Source organism: Amblyomma mixtum, chromosome 2 (genome assembly GCF_055824585.1).
Source record: "Amblyomma mixtum isolate Tamu chromosome 2, ASM5582458v1, whole genome shotgun sequence".
NCBI lineage: Eukaryota > Metazoa > Arthropoda > Arachnida > Ixodida > Ixodidae > Amblyomma > Amblyomma mixtum.
This window is the reverse complement of record NC_143013.1, coordinates 167,211,216-167,228,711: the sequence shown is the minus strand read 5'-3', so window position 1 is coordinate 167,228,711 and position 17,496 is coordinate 167,211,216. Positions and strand designations below refer to the sequence as shown.

The window sequence follows — 17,496 nt, the reverse complement described above, 5'->3', positions numbered from 1 at the left end:
AAGCAGAAGAAAAAACTAGCACATGCTTCCGATGGGTTACGAACCTACGACCTCAGAATTACGCGTCCGGTTCTCTACCGCTGACCTACTGCGACGGCTGTCAAATCTTCTGCTTTCGGGGGTATTTGTGTTTACAAATAACCCAACCTTGAGAGTGTTCATCAGCGCCACCAACGTTTCTAAGAGGCGGACATATCACGTCCTGAGTTACCACTGTTATGACGTAGAATGTCATCGAACGGTGAGGGTGGAAGCTTTGTGAGAACCCTCTTATGCTACCTATGTCGTCAAGGCTGCCAGAACCAAGGCCCTCGCTAAGCAATTAAGCAAACAAGGAAAGGGGCCAAAGGGGCTCGTTATAAATGTGAGCAAAGACAACAGCCACAGAAAGCAAGGAGCAGAGGGAATTTTTAATTAATTTAGTTATTTTTAGCTGTATTGTGAAGACGAAGACGACCGTTCTGCTTAGCGGCGGCGCTGCCATCGCTGCGCGTGCTGTGTTCTCGCCTTCGCCGACCACGGACTGTTGCCGCCCTGCTCCTGAGGTCCCAGTGCCTTTAACAAACCCCCATCCTACATTTGGTGGAGTCGCCGGGTAACGATATCGGCTCTGGAGCTCCGTAGCCGCACTCTTCCGACACCTGCGATGCCTGTAGACATCCAACACCAAGCCGTGGAAGCAGGCCCACCGGCTGTCATCTGTGCCGGCTCCCTTCGCCAAAGGGACCCGGCTATCTTCAGCGGCACAGATGACCATGACGTGGAAGACTGGCTCGCATCCTACGAGCGGGTGAGCCTGTATAACAAGTGGGATGACGAGACAAAGCTCAACAATGTAATTTTTTATCTTACCGGCGTCGCAAACTTATGCTACCGCAACCATGAAGGGGAGGTTGCGACTTGGTCAGCCTTCAAGACGAAGTTCTCAGAAGTGTTTGGTCGCCCAGCTGTCAGACAACTTCACGCCGAACAACGCTTGCGTGAACGGTCGCAGCAGGTAGGCGAAAGCTTCACTAGCTACATAGAAGATGTAATCGCCCTCTGCAACCGAGTGAACGTCAGCATGCCGGAAGCTGACAAGATCAAGCAGATCTTGAAAGGCATTGATGATGACGCCTTTCAAATGCTGCTCGCTCGGGACTTGCGCACCGTTTCGGAAGTCATCACGCTGTGCCAGAGCTTCGAGGAGCTGCGTAAGCAGAGGATCCTGACTCGTCAGCACTCAGCTCAGCCAGAGTCACTTTCTGGCCTGACACCCGCAGCTGACAGCTCCTATCTGCTGCAGCAAATGAAGGACTTTGTACGTGAGGAGGTGGCCCGTCAGCTTTCGCTTTTGCCTAGCCCTCAAGGGTCGCCACCATATTTGGCGTCGGCTCTCCAACATGCAATTCGAGAGCAGGTTGCTGAGGTGCTTCCGTCAGCGCATTCATCACCACCTGTCGCAGCTCCGCTGGCGTACGCTGACGCCGCCCCAAGACCAGTCGCCACCCCTCTCAATTATGGCAACGTCGTCCCAAAACCTGTCGCCCGTCCAATGACTTACGCTGAAGTCGTCGCACAACCTCGGCCGCCTACGTACCCTATAATGTCAGTGCCCGTACAAGCGCCCGCACCTTATCTGCGACCATCTCCACGAGACCGAGATCCTTGGCGCACGACGGATAACCGGCCTATTTGCTATACCTGCGGATTGCCTGGCCACGTAGCCCGCCATTGCCGTCGCCGTCTCCCAGTTTCGGCACCGCCGGTCGGGTACTGGCCTCCAGCGCGTCAGTACTCCGCGTCTGCTGAGCCCCGTGCGTCCCCTCGTCCTTTCTCCCCCGACCGTTCAGCGATTACCGACCGCCCGTCCCCTTCGCCGCGACGACGCTCCATTTCTCCGATGCGTCGCCGCCCAAGTAATTCTCAGGAGGAAAACTAGATGTCGCAGTTCCTGAGGCAAGAACTGCGTCCTCGTCGAACTACCAAAGACCTCAGCTGGCCCCTGCGAACCTTATTGACGTTTCGGTCGAGGGAATTTCTGTCATGGCCCTTGTAGACACTTGCGCCGCAATTTCAGTAATAGACGCAAACCTTTGTCGCCGCTTGAAGAAAGTTAAACGCCAATTGCCGGTCTCTCGCTGCGCACGGCCAGCGCCACATCAAGCCGTCGGCAGCTTGCACCGCTCGAGTTTTAATTCAGAATGTCCTCTACACGATCGAGTTCATCGTACTTCCGTGTTGTTCTCACTCTGTTATTTTGGGCTGGGATTTCCTTTCTCGTCATGCCGCTGTCATCGATTGCGCTCGCGCTGAAGTCGGGTTCTGTGCTCTGCCCCAATCCCTGCCGGACGCTGCTCCTTCACCGCCATGTAGTAAAGCCCTCGTCACCGAAGACATCGACCTGCCTCTATGCTCTTCCGTCCTTGTGCGCCTCTCTTGTGCCCCTTCTCGTGATGACACTGTTCTTTTCACGCCAGCCCATACTTTCCTCCGGCGCAAGTGCCTTCCTCTGCCTTACGCCGTATTGACTATTTCTGCTGGTCTTTCAATTCTGTGGGTCTGTGACCCGTTTCCCTACCCTAGTGCTCTGCGCCGTGGCGACTGTGTCGGCAGTGTCCAACCTGTCGCGGCTATTTTAACCCATGAGGAGACTGCCGGTTCATCGCACATCAGTCTCGCTGCGCTCAGCCCACCATCTTCTACAGCCACTCCTTCATCTACCGAACTATTTCTCCGCTCCATCGACGCAGATCTTCCCCCGCAGCAGCGCAAGCAGCTTCTCGACTTGCTCAACCAGTTCCGCGCCTCCTTCGACTGTCATCACAGCTCACTCGGCCAAACGTCGACTGTCACACATCGCATAGACACAGGTGCCCACGCTCCTCTACGGCAGCGCCCCTATCGTGTGTCGGCACCCGAGCGCCAAGTTATTGAAGATCAAGTCGACCAAATGCTCAAGAGCGGCGTGATTAAACCCTCAAGCAGTCCATGGGCTTCGCCAGTTGTGCTTGTCAAAAAGAAAGACGGCTCAATCCGTTTCTGTGTAGACTACCGCCGCCTTAACAAGATTACGCGCAAGGACGTATATCCCCTGCCACGCATCGATGACGCGCTAGACTGCTTGCAAGGTGCCGAGATATTTTCCTCTTTAGATTTACGTTCCGGGTACTGGCAGGTACCCATGGAAGAGGCCGATCGCCCCAAGACAGCTTTTGTAACACCTGATGGCCTATATGAATTTACTGTGATGCCTTTCGGTCTTTGTAATGCTCCCGCCACGTTTGAGCGGATGATGGATACCATTCTGCGTGGTCTCAAGTGGAAAACCTGCCTCTGTTACCCCGACGACATCGTCGTGTTTTCGCCTGACTTTGACACTCACCTTTACCGCCTAAAGCACGTTTTGACCTGCCTCTCTGACGCCGGCCTCCAGCTCAACTTAAAGAAGTGCCATTTTGCCGCTCGCCAACTCACCATTTTAGGTCACGTTGTTTCCAAGGAGGGTGTCCGTCCGGACCCGGCTAAACTTCGTGCTGTGGCTGCGTTCCCTCGACCTACTTCTATCAAAGAACTGCGCAGCTTCCTGGGGTTGTGCTCCTACTTCCGTAGGTTTATACGCAACTTTGCCTCAATCGCTGCACCTTTGACACAACTTCTGTCCGGCAGTTCCGATCTTTCGCAATGGTCCCAAGTGTGTGACGACGCCTTCGATTCCTTGCGCCGTATGCTCACTCCCCCACCGATACTTCGCCATTTCGACCCGACCGCACCCACCGAGGTCCATACAGACGCCAGTGGGGTAGGCCTCGGCGCCGTACTCGCGCAACGTAAACCTGGCTTCGCCGAATACGTCGTTGCCTATGCCAGCCGCACGATCACAAAGGCTGAATCTAATTACTCGGTCACTGAAAAAGAGTGTCTGGCGATAGTTTGGGCCCTTACCAAGTTCTGCCCTTACCTCTACGGCCGCCCGTTTGAAGTCGTGACCGACCACCACGCGCTGTGCTGGCTGTCCTCTCTGAAAGACCCATCCGGTCGCCTCGCGAGGTGGGCCCTTCGCCTCCAGGAATACGACATTCGCGTCGTGTATCGTACTGGCCGCAAACATCAAGACGCCGATGCTCTATCGCGCTGCCCACTCCCAGCCAATACTTCGAGCCTTTCAACCTTAGACGCCTCCTCACCGATGCTTCACATCAGCGCCATGCCTTCGGCGCAGCGTGCCGACCCATGGATCTCTTCTCTTCTTGGCTTCCTCACAAACCCTACGGCTGCTTCTCCGTCGCGTGCTCTTCGCCGCCATGCTTCCCATTTCTCAATTCGTGATAACCTCCTTTATCGCCGCAACTACAGCTCAGATGGCCGCAAGTGGTTGCTAGTTATTCCCTGTCACCTTCGCTCGGAAGTTTGCGCCCATTTTCACGCTGACCCGGAGTGTGGTCATGTCGGAGTGTTCAAGACGTACGCTCGCATCCGGCTGCGATATTATTGGCGTGGCATGTACACCTTCATCCTCAAATACGTGCGCTCGTGCCTTACCTGTCAACGTCGCAAGCCGCCACCTCAACGTTCTGGTGGAGAATTGCAGCCGCTACCCTGCCCGCCACGCCCATTTGACCGCGTCGGCATTGATTTATACGGCCTCCTTCCGTACACTTCGGCCGGCAACCGTTGGGCTATAGTCGCGGTTGACCATTTGACAAGGTATGCCGAAACCGCCGCCCTTCCAGCTGCCACAGCCTCCGAAGTTGCCTCGTTTATTTTAAACCGATTCATCCTTCGTCATGGCGCCCCTCGCGAATTGCTGAGCGACAGAGGCCGCGCCTTCTTATCCGATGTTGTGAAGGGACTGCTCACCAAGTGCAATGTAATTCATCGCACCTCCTCCGCATATCATCCGCAAACCAACGGTCTCACCGAGCGCTTTAACCGTACCCTCGGTGACATGTTATCTATGTACCTCTCTTCAAACCAGTCTAACTGGGATCTTGTGCTTCCGTATGTAACCTATGCGTACAATACCGCAACGCAGTCCACTACTGGCTTCTCTCCTTTCTTTCTCCTTTACGGCCGTCACCCTTCTGCTACCATCGACACCATTCTGCCGTACCAACCCGACGCTTCCGAGTATACGCCTCTATCTGAAGCCGCCCAGCACGCCGAAGACTGTCGCCGCATCGCCCGTGCTCTCACAACTGACAACCAGTGCAGAGAGAAATCCCTCCACGACCTCAATCAAACAACGCCACACTTCCCCAATGGCTCCCTTGTGTTGCTCTGGATTCCGACAAATACTCCGGGCCTGTCGTCAAAATTTCTCGCCAAATACCATGGCCCATACCGTGTCCTGGCGCGTACATCTCCAGTTAATTACACAGTCGAAACTCTCGTGCCGTCTTCTGATCGCCGCTGCCGTGGACGCGAGACTGTTCATGTCCAGCGCCTCAAGCCATTCTACGACCCAGCCATCCTGCCCGCGCCCTAAGTCGCCAGGTTGGCTCCTCTTTTCCCCGGGGGCAATTGTGAAGACGAAGACGACCGTTCTGCTTAGCGGCGGCGCTGCCATCGCTGCGCGTGCTGTGTTCTCGCCTTCGCCGACCACGGACTGTTGCCGCCCTGCTCCTGAGGTCCCAGTGCCTTTAACAAACCCCCATCCTACAGTATTTCGGTTTAGAATATTGCTGAATATATTATCGCTTCAAGCTAATTGATTAGAAAGGCAGAAGAAAAAACAACCACATGCCGCCGGTGGGATCCGAGCCCACGATATCCGAATTCCGCGTCAGGTGCTCTGTCGCTGAGCTACGGCAGCGGCTGTCAAATCTTCTGCTGTCGGGGGGCATTTATGCTTAAAAATAACCTAACCTTGGGAGTGTTCAAATTCAAATTCAAATTTATTTAGCATCAACAATGATGTTACAGAACTAGTGATGCAACGGGGTGCTAGCAAAAAGCCTGTAACGGCTTGACAAAGGCTAGCACCCCGTTCACAAAGCAATACAGCAGTGGACAAAAAGTGATAGCGATATAAAGAAAAGCAATATATATATGGCGACGGCTTTACATAATCATAAAAACATGTTAAGTGATAGGGCTAACATTGCGGGTTCATAATTGTAAGTGTTAATGTCTTGGAGGTGACTTGGAGGTGTTATCAGAAGAGTTAAGAGCATGTGGTAGTGTGTACATCAGCATTTGGCGGCCATAGTTAGTACGGGTGTGAGGAATCTTCCATGTCTGACTGCTTCGTGTGCTATATGCTTTCGCAAACGGAGACAGGGTCGCAAGGTTTTCAAAGAAAGGGTCATTATTTAGATGAAAGGCATGATGACGTTTTAACAGAAGTGCATTGAACAGCTTTGGTAATGGTTGTAATCTAAGGTCATCAAAAAGAGGTTTTGTGTGGGCGTCATTCGGATCATTTGAAATAATTCTTACAGCTTTTTTCTGCAGTCGATAGATTTTGGACACGTTTGTGTACGTTGTTGTGCCCCATATCAAGTAGCAATACGATAATGTGGATGTGAAAAGGGAGTTATACAAAAGTAATTTAATGTGCTTAGGAAGAAAGTTACGAAAGCGTGCAAGAATACCAACTATTCGGGATAGTTTGGAGTGAACGAGGCCAGTATGTGCTGTCGTACTGGCTCTCTGCTGGTACGCGCCGTGGCCTGGACCCCTGCCCATCACCTACACTGCACTTCCCGGATTCTTCAGCTCCGTGGATGCCTGAACAGTCATCTGCTGTATCAACCGGACCTGACCGCCCATATTTGGCGCCGCTCGACGCCTTCGCCTGGAAACCACCGCCATCGACTACGTCATCAATCACATGGCCAGAGGCAACAGTATTTAATCTGCGGCACAACGTCAGCTCGGCGGGGCACGACACCGACTGTTGCACGATGTTCACCCCGGTATTGGCCTTCCAGGTTAGTTACCTAGACTACGCTAAGGAGTCTCGTAGTAGCGATCGTTGTCTTTTCGCGGTGTCGTGCCCCTACGACTTGAAATGGCGCACTGCGCTGCGTGTGTTATGTGATATACTTGCCTTTGATTTGCTATCTGAGCTAATGCTGCTGCTTTCAGGAGATGTTGAACTTAATCCTGGCCCCGGACCAACCAACCTTTCCGATGTTTTAGATGCTCTCAAGCGGCTAGAAGAACACCATGCAGCCATGCGTGCCGACCTTGATCAATTGAAAACAACCCAAATCAGCCATGAAACACAACTAACTGCACTTTCAAACCGAGTAGCAGTGCTCGAATTAGACGAGCGTAAAACAGTATCACCATCAAAACAGGTAGAGACTAGCCAGATTAGGCAGGACATCGCTGAACTAAAGGCCGCCAACATAGACGCGAAGAACAGAATGCGCCGAAACAACCTGCTCTTTTTCGGCTTAGATGATAGCGACAAAGAATCGTGGACTGAATCGGAGGAAAAAGTTATTGCGCTGTGCAAAGAAAAACTAGATTTGAATCTAGAACCAAGCGCAATAGAACGCGCCCACCGCATTGGTCAATTCTCAACGGAAAAAAAACGGCCAATAATAGTTAAAATGAATCACTACAAGGGAAAAGAAAGCGTGCTTGCATGTGGTCGTAAATTGAAAGAAACACCTTACGTTATCCGAGAAGACTTCGAATTCGCCACTCGACTCGCTCGCTCCAAATTAGTTCAATTCATTAAGCCCCGAGGGTGTGGCTTTAAACTTCGATACGATAAACTCATCGTTGGCGAGAAATGTTACACCTACGATCATGCCTCTGATACCATAACAGAAACAGATACGAACACCAAGCCCGCGGCAAAGATAAATGGAGCACAGGACAATACACAGCAGGCCTCAGAGCAAGTCAAGTGACACTCTACTGAACTGCATGAACCGATTCCGCCAAGCAATCGTCATTCACCCGCACTCATCAACATCGCTTTTACTAATATACGGAGTGTTCTACCCAAACGCCATCAGGTTCACAGTTTCATTGAAGTCACAGACGCCGATATGGTCATACTCACAGAAACTTGGCTGCACCCAGAGATAGAAGACCACGAATTGTTCCCTTCAGACTTCCATTTCACCACATACCGCAAAGATCGCACTAACCGAAAAGGGGGAGGAGTTCTAATAGCCGTTCGTAACACTCTGCAGTCCTCGCTTATCCGGCATGATAATAACCTAGAAATGATCTGGGTATGCCTTCACAACGCCTCCGAAAAGCTAGTGTTCGGTGTCTGCTATAGACCTCCTGACAGTCACGTATCATTCCCCGATTCCCTACGCCATGAATTAACGATTATTAGGAATGAGTATCCTAAGGCACCCATATTTCTGTTTGGTGATTTCAATTACCCACAAATTAACTGATCATTGCTCTCGACACTAAGTTCAACACCTGCAAACGAACAGAAACTTTTTCTAGAACTAACCCTTGACTTTAACCTTCAGCAAGTGATAACAAGTCCAACGAGAGGAGACAACATCCTTGATCTTTTGCTCACAAGTCACCCGGACGACGTAAAATCTATTACTGTCCTTCCTGGATTAAGCGACCACAACCTTGTTCACATCTCCATGACACTGCCTTTAAAAAAGAAATCACCAACCAACAAACTGATAAAAGACTACAAAAGGGCTGATTTTGATGCTATGAACAATGATCTTGCAAAATTTTTCGACAACTTTCGTTGCACTTATCTAAATCGCACACCTAACTCAAACTGGAATTTGTACAAAGACACCCTACTACATTTGGAAAGTAAGCACGTTCCAACACTACTTATTAAATCAGATACCAAGAATCCATGGTTTAACAAACGCCTGAAGTCTCTCCTTGGCAAAAAGAAGCGCCTGTATCGAACAGCAAAACTTCAAAATAGTCACTTAGCATGGGAAAAATATCGCTTGTGCGCCCAACAGTATACCACAGAACTGACAAGTGCTAAAGATAAATTTTACTCTCAAGATTTACTATCAATCCTTCACTCTAACCCCAACAAATTCTGGCGCATGCTATCTAATAAACCACAAGATCGCCATGTACAACTCCTAGATGCTGATGGAGTACCAATCAAAAGCGATGACTGTGCGACCGCGCTCAACAATTACTTTACGTCAGTTTTTTCCGCTGCTAACATTACTGCTAATGAGCACATTCCAGGAATCTCACTCTCAGAAATGCCTAAAATCGAAATTAACCCTGATGGTGTATCAAAGCTTATTGCCTCACTGAAAATATCTACATCTGCCGGCTGCGATCAAATTAACAGTAAGCTACTAAAAAATACCATTTCACTGTCTAGCCAGGTACTGCATCTAATTTTTGCGCAATCCTTAGATTCCGGGGTTGTCCCCGACGATTGGAAAAAAGCTCAAATTACGCCCATATTTAAAGCGGATGACCGCACGTGCCCTAACAACTATCGTCCCATTTCCCTCACTAGTATACCGTCTAAACTACTTGAGCACATTATTTTTTCCAATCTTATGACCCACCTAGAATCAATGAACTTTTTCTATCCGAATCAACACGGCTTCCGCAAGCAGCTGTCATGTGAGACCCAGCTCGCCGAATTCACCCACGACATTCTACAATACTTAGATAACCTTGTCCAGATCGACGCTATCTTTCTCGACTTTTCAAAAGCATTTGATCGTGTTTCCCATAATCTTCTTCTTTTTAAGTTGTCATCGCTCGGCATTCCACAAACTTTGCTCTCCTGGCTAGAGCACTTCCTTAAAGGACGTAAGCAGTTCACCTGTGTTAATAACTGTCGCTCAGCTTTTACCGACGTAACATCCGGCGTACCTCAAGGTGCAGGCTTATCACCTCTTTTATTCCTCATCTACATCAATGACCTACCGATCAACATAAAATCCACGCTACGTTTATTCGCAGATGACTGCGTAATTTACAGCCCCATCCACGGCGCTAGCGCCATTGCCGCTCTTCAACAGGATCTAACCACTATCTCAGCGTGGTGTGACAAATGGCGCATGCCTCTTAATCTAAATAAATGCCAATCCATATCATTCTCCCGCAAAAACACACTTATTGATAGCACTTACAACATAAAATCGGTCGCCATCACCAGAAGATCATCTTATAAATACCTAGGAGTACACATCACATCATCGCTGTCATGGACAACACACATTCAGACCATCTGTTCCAAAGCATCACGCACACTTGGTTTTCTCCGGCGCAATCTAAAATCTGCATCACCTGAAGTAAAAAAGTTGGCATATATAACATTCGTACGTCCTAAATTGGAGTACGCGTCATCTGTCTGGCATCCATCACAATCGTATCTCATCTCAGACCTTGAAGCCATTCAAAATCGCGCCGCCCGTTTCATTACATCGCAGTACTCAAGAAATACCAGCGTAACATTACTAAAACGATCCCTCGGCCTTCAAACACTAGCAACTCGCCGTGTTATTTCCCGTCTATGCCTCTTTCACTCTTTCTTTTATCGCTCACCAAGACATTTGTTGCTGCAGCCACCCCCACGTACGTCATCTCGCCTAAACCACAGTAACCCAATCGCACGCATTAAAACCCGCACCTCCGCAATGAGCAGTTCATTTTTTCCCGACTCCATAGTGCTCTGGAATGGCCTTCCCGACAACATAATAACATGCTCCGATCGCCGCCTTTTCCGCGAGAAACTGGCTAATTACTTCCCATAAACATATTCATACTGCGACACCGAAGTGCCAACTGTTCCTTGTTTTCTTTTTGTATGTTTATTTCTTGCTTTTAGTTTGTATATTATTGTACTCTTTTTGTACCCCGTGTATTTTCCCCCTTTCTTTTTTTTGTGTGTTCTCTGCCATTACCCTCCAACCTGTATGTACGCCCCCCCTTATGTAATGCCTTCGGGCCTTTAAGGGACAAATAAATGAAATGAAATGAAATGTGCGTTCCACTGCATATTCTCATGAAAAAGGACACCTAAGGTTTTTATTACTGGTACCACCTCTATGACTGAAAGACCAAGTTGCAGGACAAAATTTGAATTATCTGGTTTATTTTTAGGGCGAAAAAGAACTGATTTTGTCTTCGAGACGTTTATAGTTAAGGAATTATTTTAGACACCAAGTGTTCAATACATCAGCACTGCATTCGCTTTCTTTACAAGCAGGGGTAAACTGTGATGGGAGAAAAATAAGCTTGTGTCATCGGCATAAATAATAAATGATGTATTTAAATCTATGTTAACACGGTCATTGATATATAGGTTGAAAAGTAGTGGCCCGAGAATACTTCCCTGCGGAACGCTATGTAGCAATGGTTCATCAGTGCCGCCCACGTTCTTAAGCGGCGGACGTAGCACGTCCTGAGTTACCCCTGATATGATGTAGAGCGTCATTGAACGGGGAGGGAGGAAGCTGTGTGAGAGCCCCCTTATGCTTCCTATGGCGTCAAGGCTACCAGAACCGGGGCCCTCGCTAAGCATTTAAGCAAGCAAGAGAAGGGGTATGAGGGGCTCGTTACAAATATGAGAGAAGCCAACAGCCACAGAAACGAAGGGACAGAGGGGATTTTTAATTAATTTATTTATTTTGTGCTGTCCCATTTACAATATTACTCAATATGCTATCGCTTAAAGCTAAAAGATTGGAAAAGCAGAAGAAAAACAACCACATGCCGCCGGTGGGATCCGAACCCACGTCCTCCGAAATACGCATCCGGTTCTCTACCGCTGACCTACTGCGACGGCTGTCAAATCTTCTGCTTTCGGGGGTATTTATGTTTACAAATAACCCAACCTTGAGTGTGTTCATCAGCGCCACCTACGTTTTTAAGCGGCGGACGTAGCACGTCCTGAGTTACCGCTGATATGACGTAGAACGTCATCGAACAGCGAGGGTGGAAGCTGTGTGAGAATCCTCTTATGCTACCTACGGCGTCAAGGCTGCCAGAACCCGGTCCCTCGCTAAGCAATTAAGCAAACAAGGGAAGAGGAATGAGGGGCTCGTTATAAATATGAGGAAAGCTACAGCCACAGAAACCAAGGGAGAGTGGGATTTTTAATTAATTTATTTATTTTGTGCTCTTGTTCTGTTTAGAATGTTGCTGATGATGTTATCGCTTAAAGCTAATTGATTAAAAAAGCAGAAGAAAAAACAACCACATGCCACCGGTGGGATCCGAACACACGACCTCCGAAATACGCGTCCGGTGCTCTACCGCTGAGCTACGGCGAGGGCTGTCAAATCTGGTTTCGGGGTATTTATGTTTACAAATACCCTAACATTGAGAGTGTTAATCAGCGCCGCACACGTTCTTAAGCGGCGGACGTAGCACGTCCTGAGTTACCGCTGATATGACGTAGATTGTCATCGAGCGGCGAGGGTGGAATCTGTGTGAGAGCGCTTTTATGCTTCTTATGGCGTCAAGGCTGCCAGAACCGAGGTCCTCGCTAGGCAAATAAGCAAGCAAGATAAGGGGAATCAGGGACTTGTTATAAAAGAAGCCAACAGCCACAGAAACCAAGGGACAGAGGGGATTATTAATTAATTTATTTATTTTGTTCTGTTCCATTTAGAATATTGCTGAATATGATATCGCTTCAAGCTGATTGATTAGAAAAGCAGAAGAAAAAACAACCACATGCAGCCGGTGGGTTGCGAAACCACGACCTCCGAATTACGCGTCCGGTTCTCAACCGCTGACCTACTGCGACGGCTGTCAAAACTTCCGCTTTCGGAGGTATTTATGTTTTCAAATAACCCAACCTTGAGAGTGTTCATCAGCGCCACCCAGGTTCTTAAGCGGCAGACGTAGCACATCCTGAGTCACCGCTGATATGACGTAGAACGTCACCGAATGGCGAGGGTGGACGCTTTGTGAGAACCCTTTTATGCTACCTATGGCGTCAAGGCTGCCAGAACCGAGGCCCTCGCTAAGCAATTAAACAAGCAAGATAAGGGGAATGAGGGGCTCGTTATAAATATGAGAGAAGCCAACAGCCACAGAAAGCAAGGGACAGAGGAGATTTTTAATTATTTAATTTATTTTGTGCTGTTGTTCTATTTAGAATATTACCGAATATGTTATCGCTTAAAGCTAATTGATTAAAAATCAGAAGAAAAAACAACCACATGCCGCGGGTGGGACCCGAATCCACGACCTCCGAAATACGCGTCCGGTGCTCTACCGCTGAGCTACGGCGAAGGCTGTCAAATCTGCTTTCGGGGGTATTTATGTTTAAAAACAACTTAAATTTGAGAGTGTTCATCAGCGCACCCACGTTCTTAAGCGGCGGATGCAGCACGTCCTGAGTTACCGTTGATACGACGTAGAACGTCATCGAACGGCGAAGGTGGAGGCTGTTTGAGAGCCCTCTTATGCTTCCTACGGCGTCAAGTTTCCCAGGTCCTCGGGGCGCTCGAAAGGCAGAGACCGAGCGAGCCGGCAACGGCGAGCGGACACCCGCGCCGAGTAACGGCAGCCTCGTAGACGACGTAGGCACTCGTCGGGGCGCGCGAGCGCCCAACTGCAGGCACAAGTAAAGTTTGCTCCAATCCAATCCACCGCCACAACCACCGCTTGGGCTCTTTTCCACCACTCAAGTCTTCGAGAAATATTACCTCGACACTCGCGCAAACGTCGCACTAGTCTGCGTGTGATGAATGTGCACGGTCCTCTCCGGGCCCATAAATACCTTTTTCTTCCTCAAAACCTAGGAAATGGTACAAGGGACACCTATACTCATCCTGTGTGAATTCAAGGCTCATCACCGCACTTAGGTATACCACTAGGACTCGACTAAAGGCAGACGCCTCTGGGATGAATGGACTGGCATGCCCACCAGCTCATCCTCACCGCGAACATCTCCTACCCTATTGACTCGGCATTGGCCTACACCGACATACAACGCCAGATCTCGCCTTTAGGAGCTTCGGAGTAAAAGCCACTTCGTGTTACACACATTGAAATTTTATAAGCGGTCACTCCATGCTGAAAATCGTGATACAATATCCCGCGAGGCAACGCACGCGGTCGACTCAGGGGATTAACTGGGACTTTCGCACGCACAGGAAAGAACACGACATACCTTCCGCCGTTACCGACCTCAAAGCACGGACAACAGAAATTGTCGAACAAGTTGCCGACGGCACGTAAACCATAAAGTTAGAGGACACATTCCAACGCTGCAACCACCACTAAGTCCATCTATGGGGACGCAAAATGTCGCCCCAAGCTCTAATTGTTCCCCAGAGCGCGATATCCGCCGTCGACTTGCGCGCGCCCATGCTAACATCGCAAAACAACGCAATTGAACTCACTTGCAAGAGCTGGCACAAAATTTGTGACCACATGAACAAGACTCCAAACGCTCGTAACTCGTGGAAGCTCCTTCAACATTTACTCGACATGGCTGGAGGCAAGCTCTAAGCACGCCAACAGCTCTAGCGAATCTTCCACCAGTATTCTGGAATTCCAGATGGGCTCAAACGAGAGCTTATAGATACCTACATCTGTCCAGAACTGGCAACCAACCTTCTTTCCCATCAGGGCTCGGACAACCCCGACCTATACGCTGGAGATCACTCTAGGGAGGTCCGAGCAGCCCTTAATCGCCTCAAGACCAGCTAGGCGTCCGCTCCCCACCACATTTTTATTAAGATGCTTAGGAATCTAGACGACGCATCCATTAATGCCCTCAGCAAAAACCTTCAATACTGCTGGTCCAGCGGTACCGTCCCACAAGAATGCAAATGAGCTATTCTAGTTTGAAACCCCAAGCCGGGTAAACCACCCACCTTGGAAAACTCCATCCTATCATGTCCTGCGTTGGGATGTTGAGCGAGCATGCTGCCCAGACCAGGCTTCTTCGCTACCGCGAAGACAACCAATTCCTGCCAGACACAATGATCGGATTCCACCCTCAATTAGGACTTCCCGCCATTATGGTTCTTCTTCGTCACCAGGTCGTCATGTGTCGCACAGCAGACAAAAAATTAGTCGTCGGCCTCGATATTGCCGGACCCTACGATTACGTCCTCCATGAAGCGATTCTTCAACAACTCCAGACTCGGCGTCGACATCACACGTATGCGTACGTCCGGGACTTCCTCACCGGCCTCAAAGTACCACTTAGCGTCGGTATGGGATATCCTTCCATCATCTTCCCTGGAAATCGTGGTTTGCCGCAAGTCTCCATGCTCTCGCTGATGCTATTTAACGTTGTGCTGATGAGCCTCCGCAGGTTACTGGCTGTCATCCCCTAACCTACATTACAGCATTTGTGCTGGTGACCATACCCTTTGGATCACGCAAGGCAGTTCCGGCGAGATAGAAGAGAGTCTCCAGACGGCCATCGATCGGTTTGGAGAGTATCTCGGCAGTTGGCCTCTTATGATCGCCAACAGTCCGAGTTATATCATCCTTCCGCCCAAGGGAAACCAGTCACCAAAAAAACTTCCTGCGACAATCATCCAGGTACAAGGCAACCCCATCCCTCGTACAGATCACATAAGGGTACTGGATCTGTATCTACAGAGCAACGGCAGGAACAACATTACGCTCCAACGCATCGACCAGTCGGGGGTACAGATCAGCTGCCTTCTTTAGCAAGTCTCCAACAAGCACCGAGGTATGCGAGAGAGCAACCTCTTGTGCCGCGTGCTGAAAGCGAATGGAAAGAGGCGTCACTTCGCAAAGCATATAACACGAACCTGGGTTTTCCCATGTCCGCAGCTACTCACAAGGTTATGGCTCTCGGCACCTCCAATACCGTGAGGGAACTGATTGACGCAACTCTCACCGCCGAATGCGAGCGGCTCTCAGTCACACACGCTGGTCGGGTAGCACTGCAGCTTGGTCGGATCTCACGGACGAAAGCGGCCCCCAGATAAGCTCACCTTATTCCTTTACCCTGGAATATCGCCAAAATCTCGCCCAAGACGGGCCGACTGTACACATCATTCCGAGAAACGCTTCAATAGACATCCGGACGTCAAGTATACGGACGCCTCTTGTCACCCCTCGAGGCCAGCAGTGGTGGCACAACCAGTCGCCCCTCACCGCAGCTGGCACACAACCGGCAGCATTCGCAATGCAGAAAAGTCACCGCAGCTGAGGAGGTTGCTATTTCGCTAGTTGCAACTGACCCTATAACTAAAATAATCATCAGCTGATTCTGAAAAGGCGAGCGCAATACGACGCCGATCGTATCTCTTGCCAGGCATTGTACATTCTATTTTCAGCTCGTCCCTCTTCCACATCCCGCTTACTCCTTTGGGCTCCAGCCCACGAGTCGGTCAGCGCAAACACCCAGGCACACACTCTCGCCCGAGACCTCAGCTGCCGAGCCGTGTGTACGATCCGCCGCCCCACTTCCGCTAACACTAATATCTCACGCATGCTTCTCTACTCACCACTTGCACGGACATACCCCAGTACCACCGACTCGGAATATGCTCATACCCTCCAGCACGCCGCGATCTAACACAATGTGAGGCTGTGTAATGGCACAGACTACAAAGAGGCAGCTACGCACATCCCCTACTATACAGCAGAATTTTTCCACAACAGATAGCACCCAGGTGCAAATATTGCTCAGCTCCGGCCACTCTCTTACGTATGGCGTGGACTTGCACACACTGCAATGCAAACAACTCCAACAATCCAGAATCATGGGAGTCCCTCCTGCGTGCCCGCGCGCAAGAGACCAACGCCGGCTGATCCAGCGCGCGATGGAGGACTCAACATCCCAAGGGTTCCCCGCCGACTCCCTCTAAGCCAGGGCAACCGGTCCTTGGGCAGGTTCTCTGTTTTGGGCCGAAATAAAGTGTTCATGACCACCACTCCCACACTTTGTTCATTCAGGCGAGTTTAGAAGCGCTTCATTAGGCTACCGTAACAGCGGAATACTTCGGGGGCTGTTCTTGAAATGCCTGGGAAAACAAGCACATATAACATGCGGTACTACAAAACAATAGAGCATCTGCGTCGTAGCGCCCTTTATGAGTTAATAAATTCGCGTGCCCTGATATTTTATGATAAAAGTTTCGCTAATTAATCACAGGTAATCAACTATTGCGAAATTTTAGGAATAATAGGAAGAGGCTCCACATAAAGGGAAACAATACGTTGTTGATCTCACCCAGCTTTGGTGCGCCGCTTCATTTTACGCATCGGTTCAAAATACACGAAACTCCCTATATAACACGCCCCCTCTGCATGAATGACCACAGGGACGCAGTATCTAATAAAACGGGAGGATTATTAGCATACAAGAAATAAAAAAATTTGTGACTAAAAACAGGAGTATGGATTTGCCCTAATTAAAATTGCAAATCGTAATAAAAAGCTTAAAAATATTATTCAAAGTTAATAGATAAAACTTCAGAGTATCGATAGTTGACGCGACAAACATCTAACGGCATTATTGAACCTTACGCTTTGCATTTTGGCATGCCTCATTGTCACAGTTTAGGAATAACGCTGAATTTACTACTGCTTATAATATTGTCACGTTGTAGTGACGAAAAT

General features: G+C 49.5%; 1 protein-coding gene across 1 annotated transcript; it reads left to right on the top strand.

The window, feature by feature from the left end:
* Positions 1–646: 646 nt before the first annotated feature.
* On the top strand, positions 647–15,754 carry LOC149361497 (uncharacterized). The gene is made up of 2 exons (XM_089568097.1): positions 647–1,455; positions 15,700–15,754. Exons 1-2 carry the CDS (start codon positions 647–649, stop codon positions 15,752–15,754), a joined length of 864 nt encoding a protein of 287 aa, XP_089424223.1.
* Positions 15,755–17,496: the final 1,742 nt, after the last annotated feature.

Coding starts and splice junctions, on each gene's coding strand:
- LOC149361497 (XM_089568097.1), top strand. CDS start 647: ATGCCTGTAGACATCCAACACCAAGCCGTGGAAGCAGGCCCACCGGCT. Junction 1,456..15,699: donor CCTGTCGCAGCTCCGCTGGC/GTACGCTGACGC, acceptor CCATGTCCGCAG/CTACTCACAAGGTTATGGCT.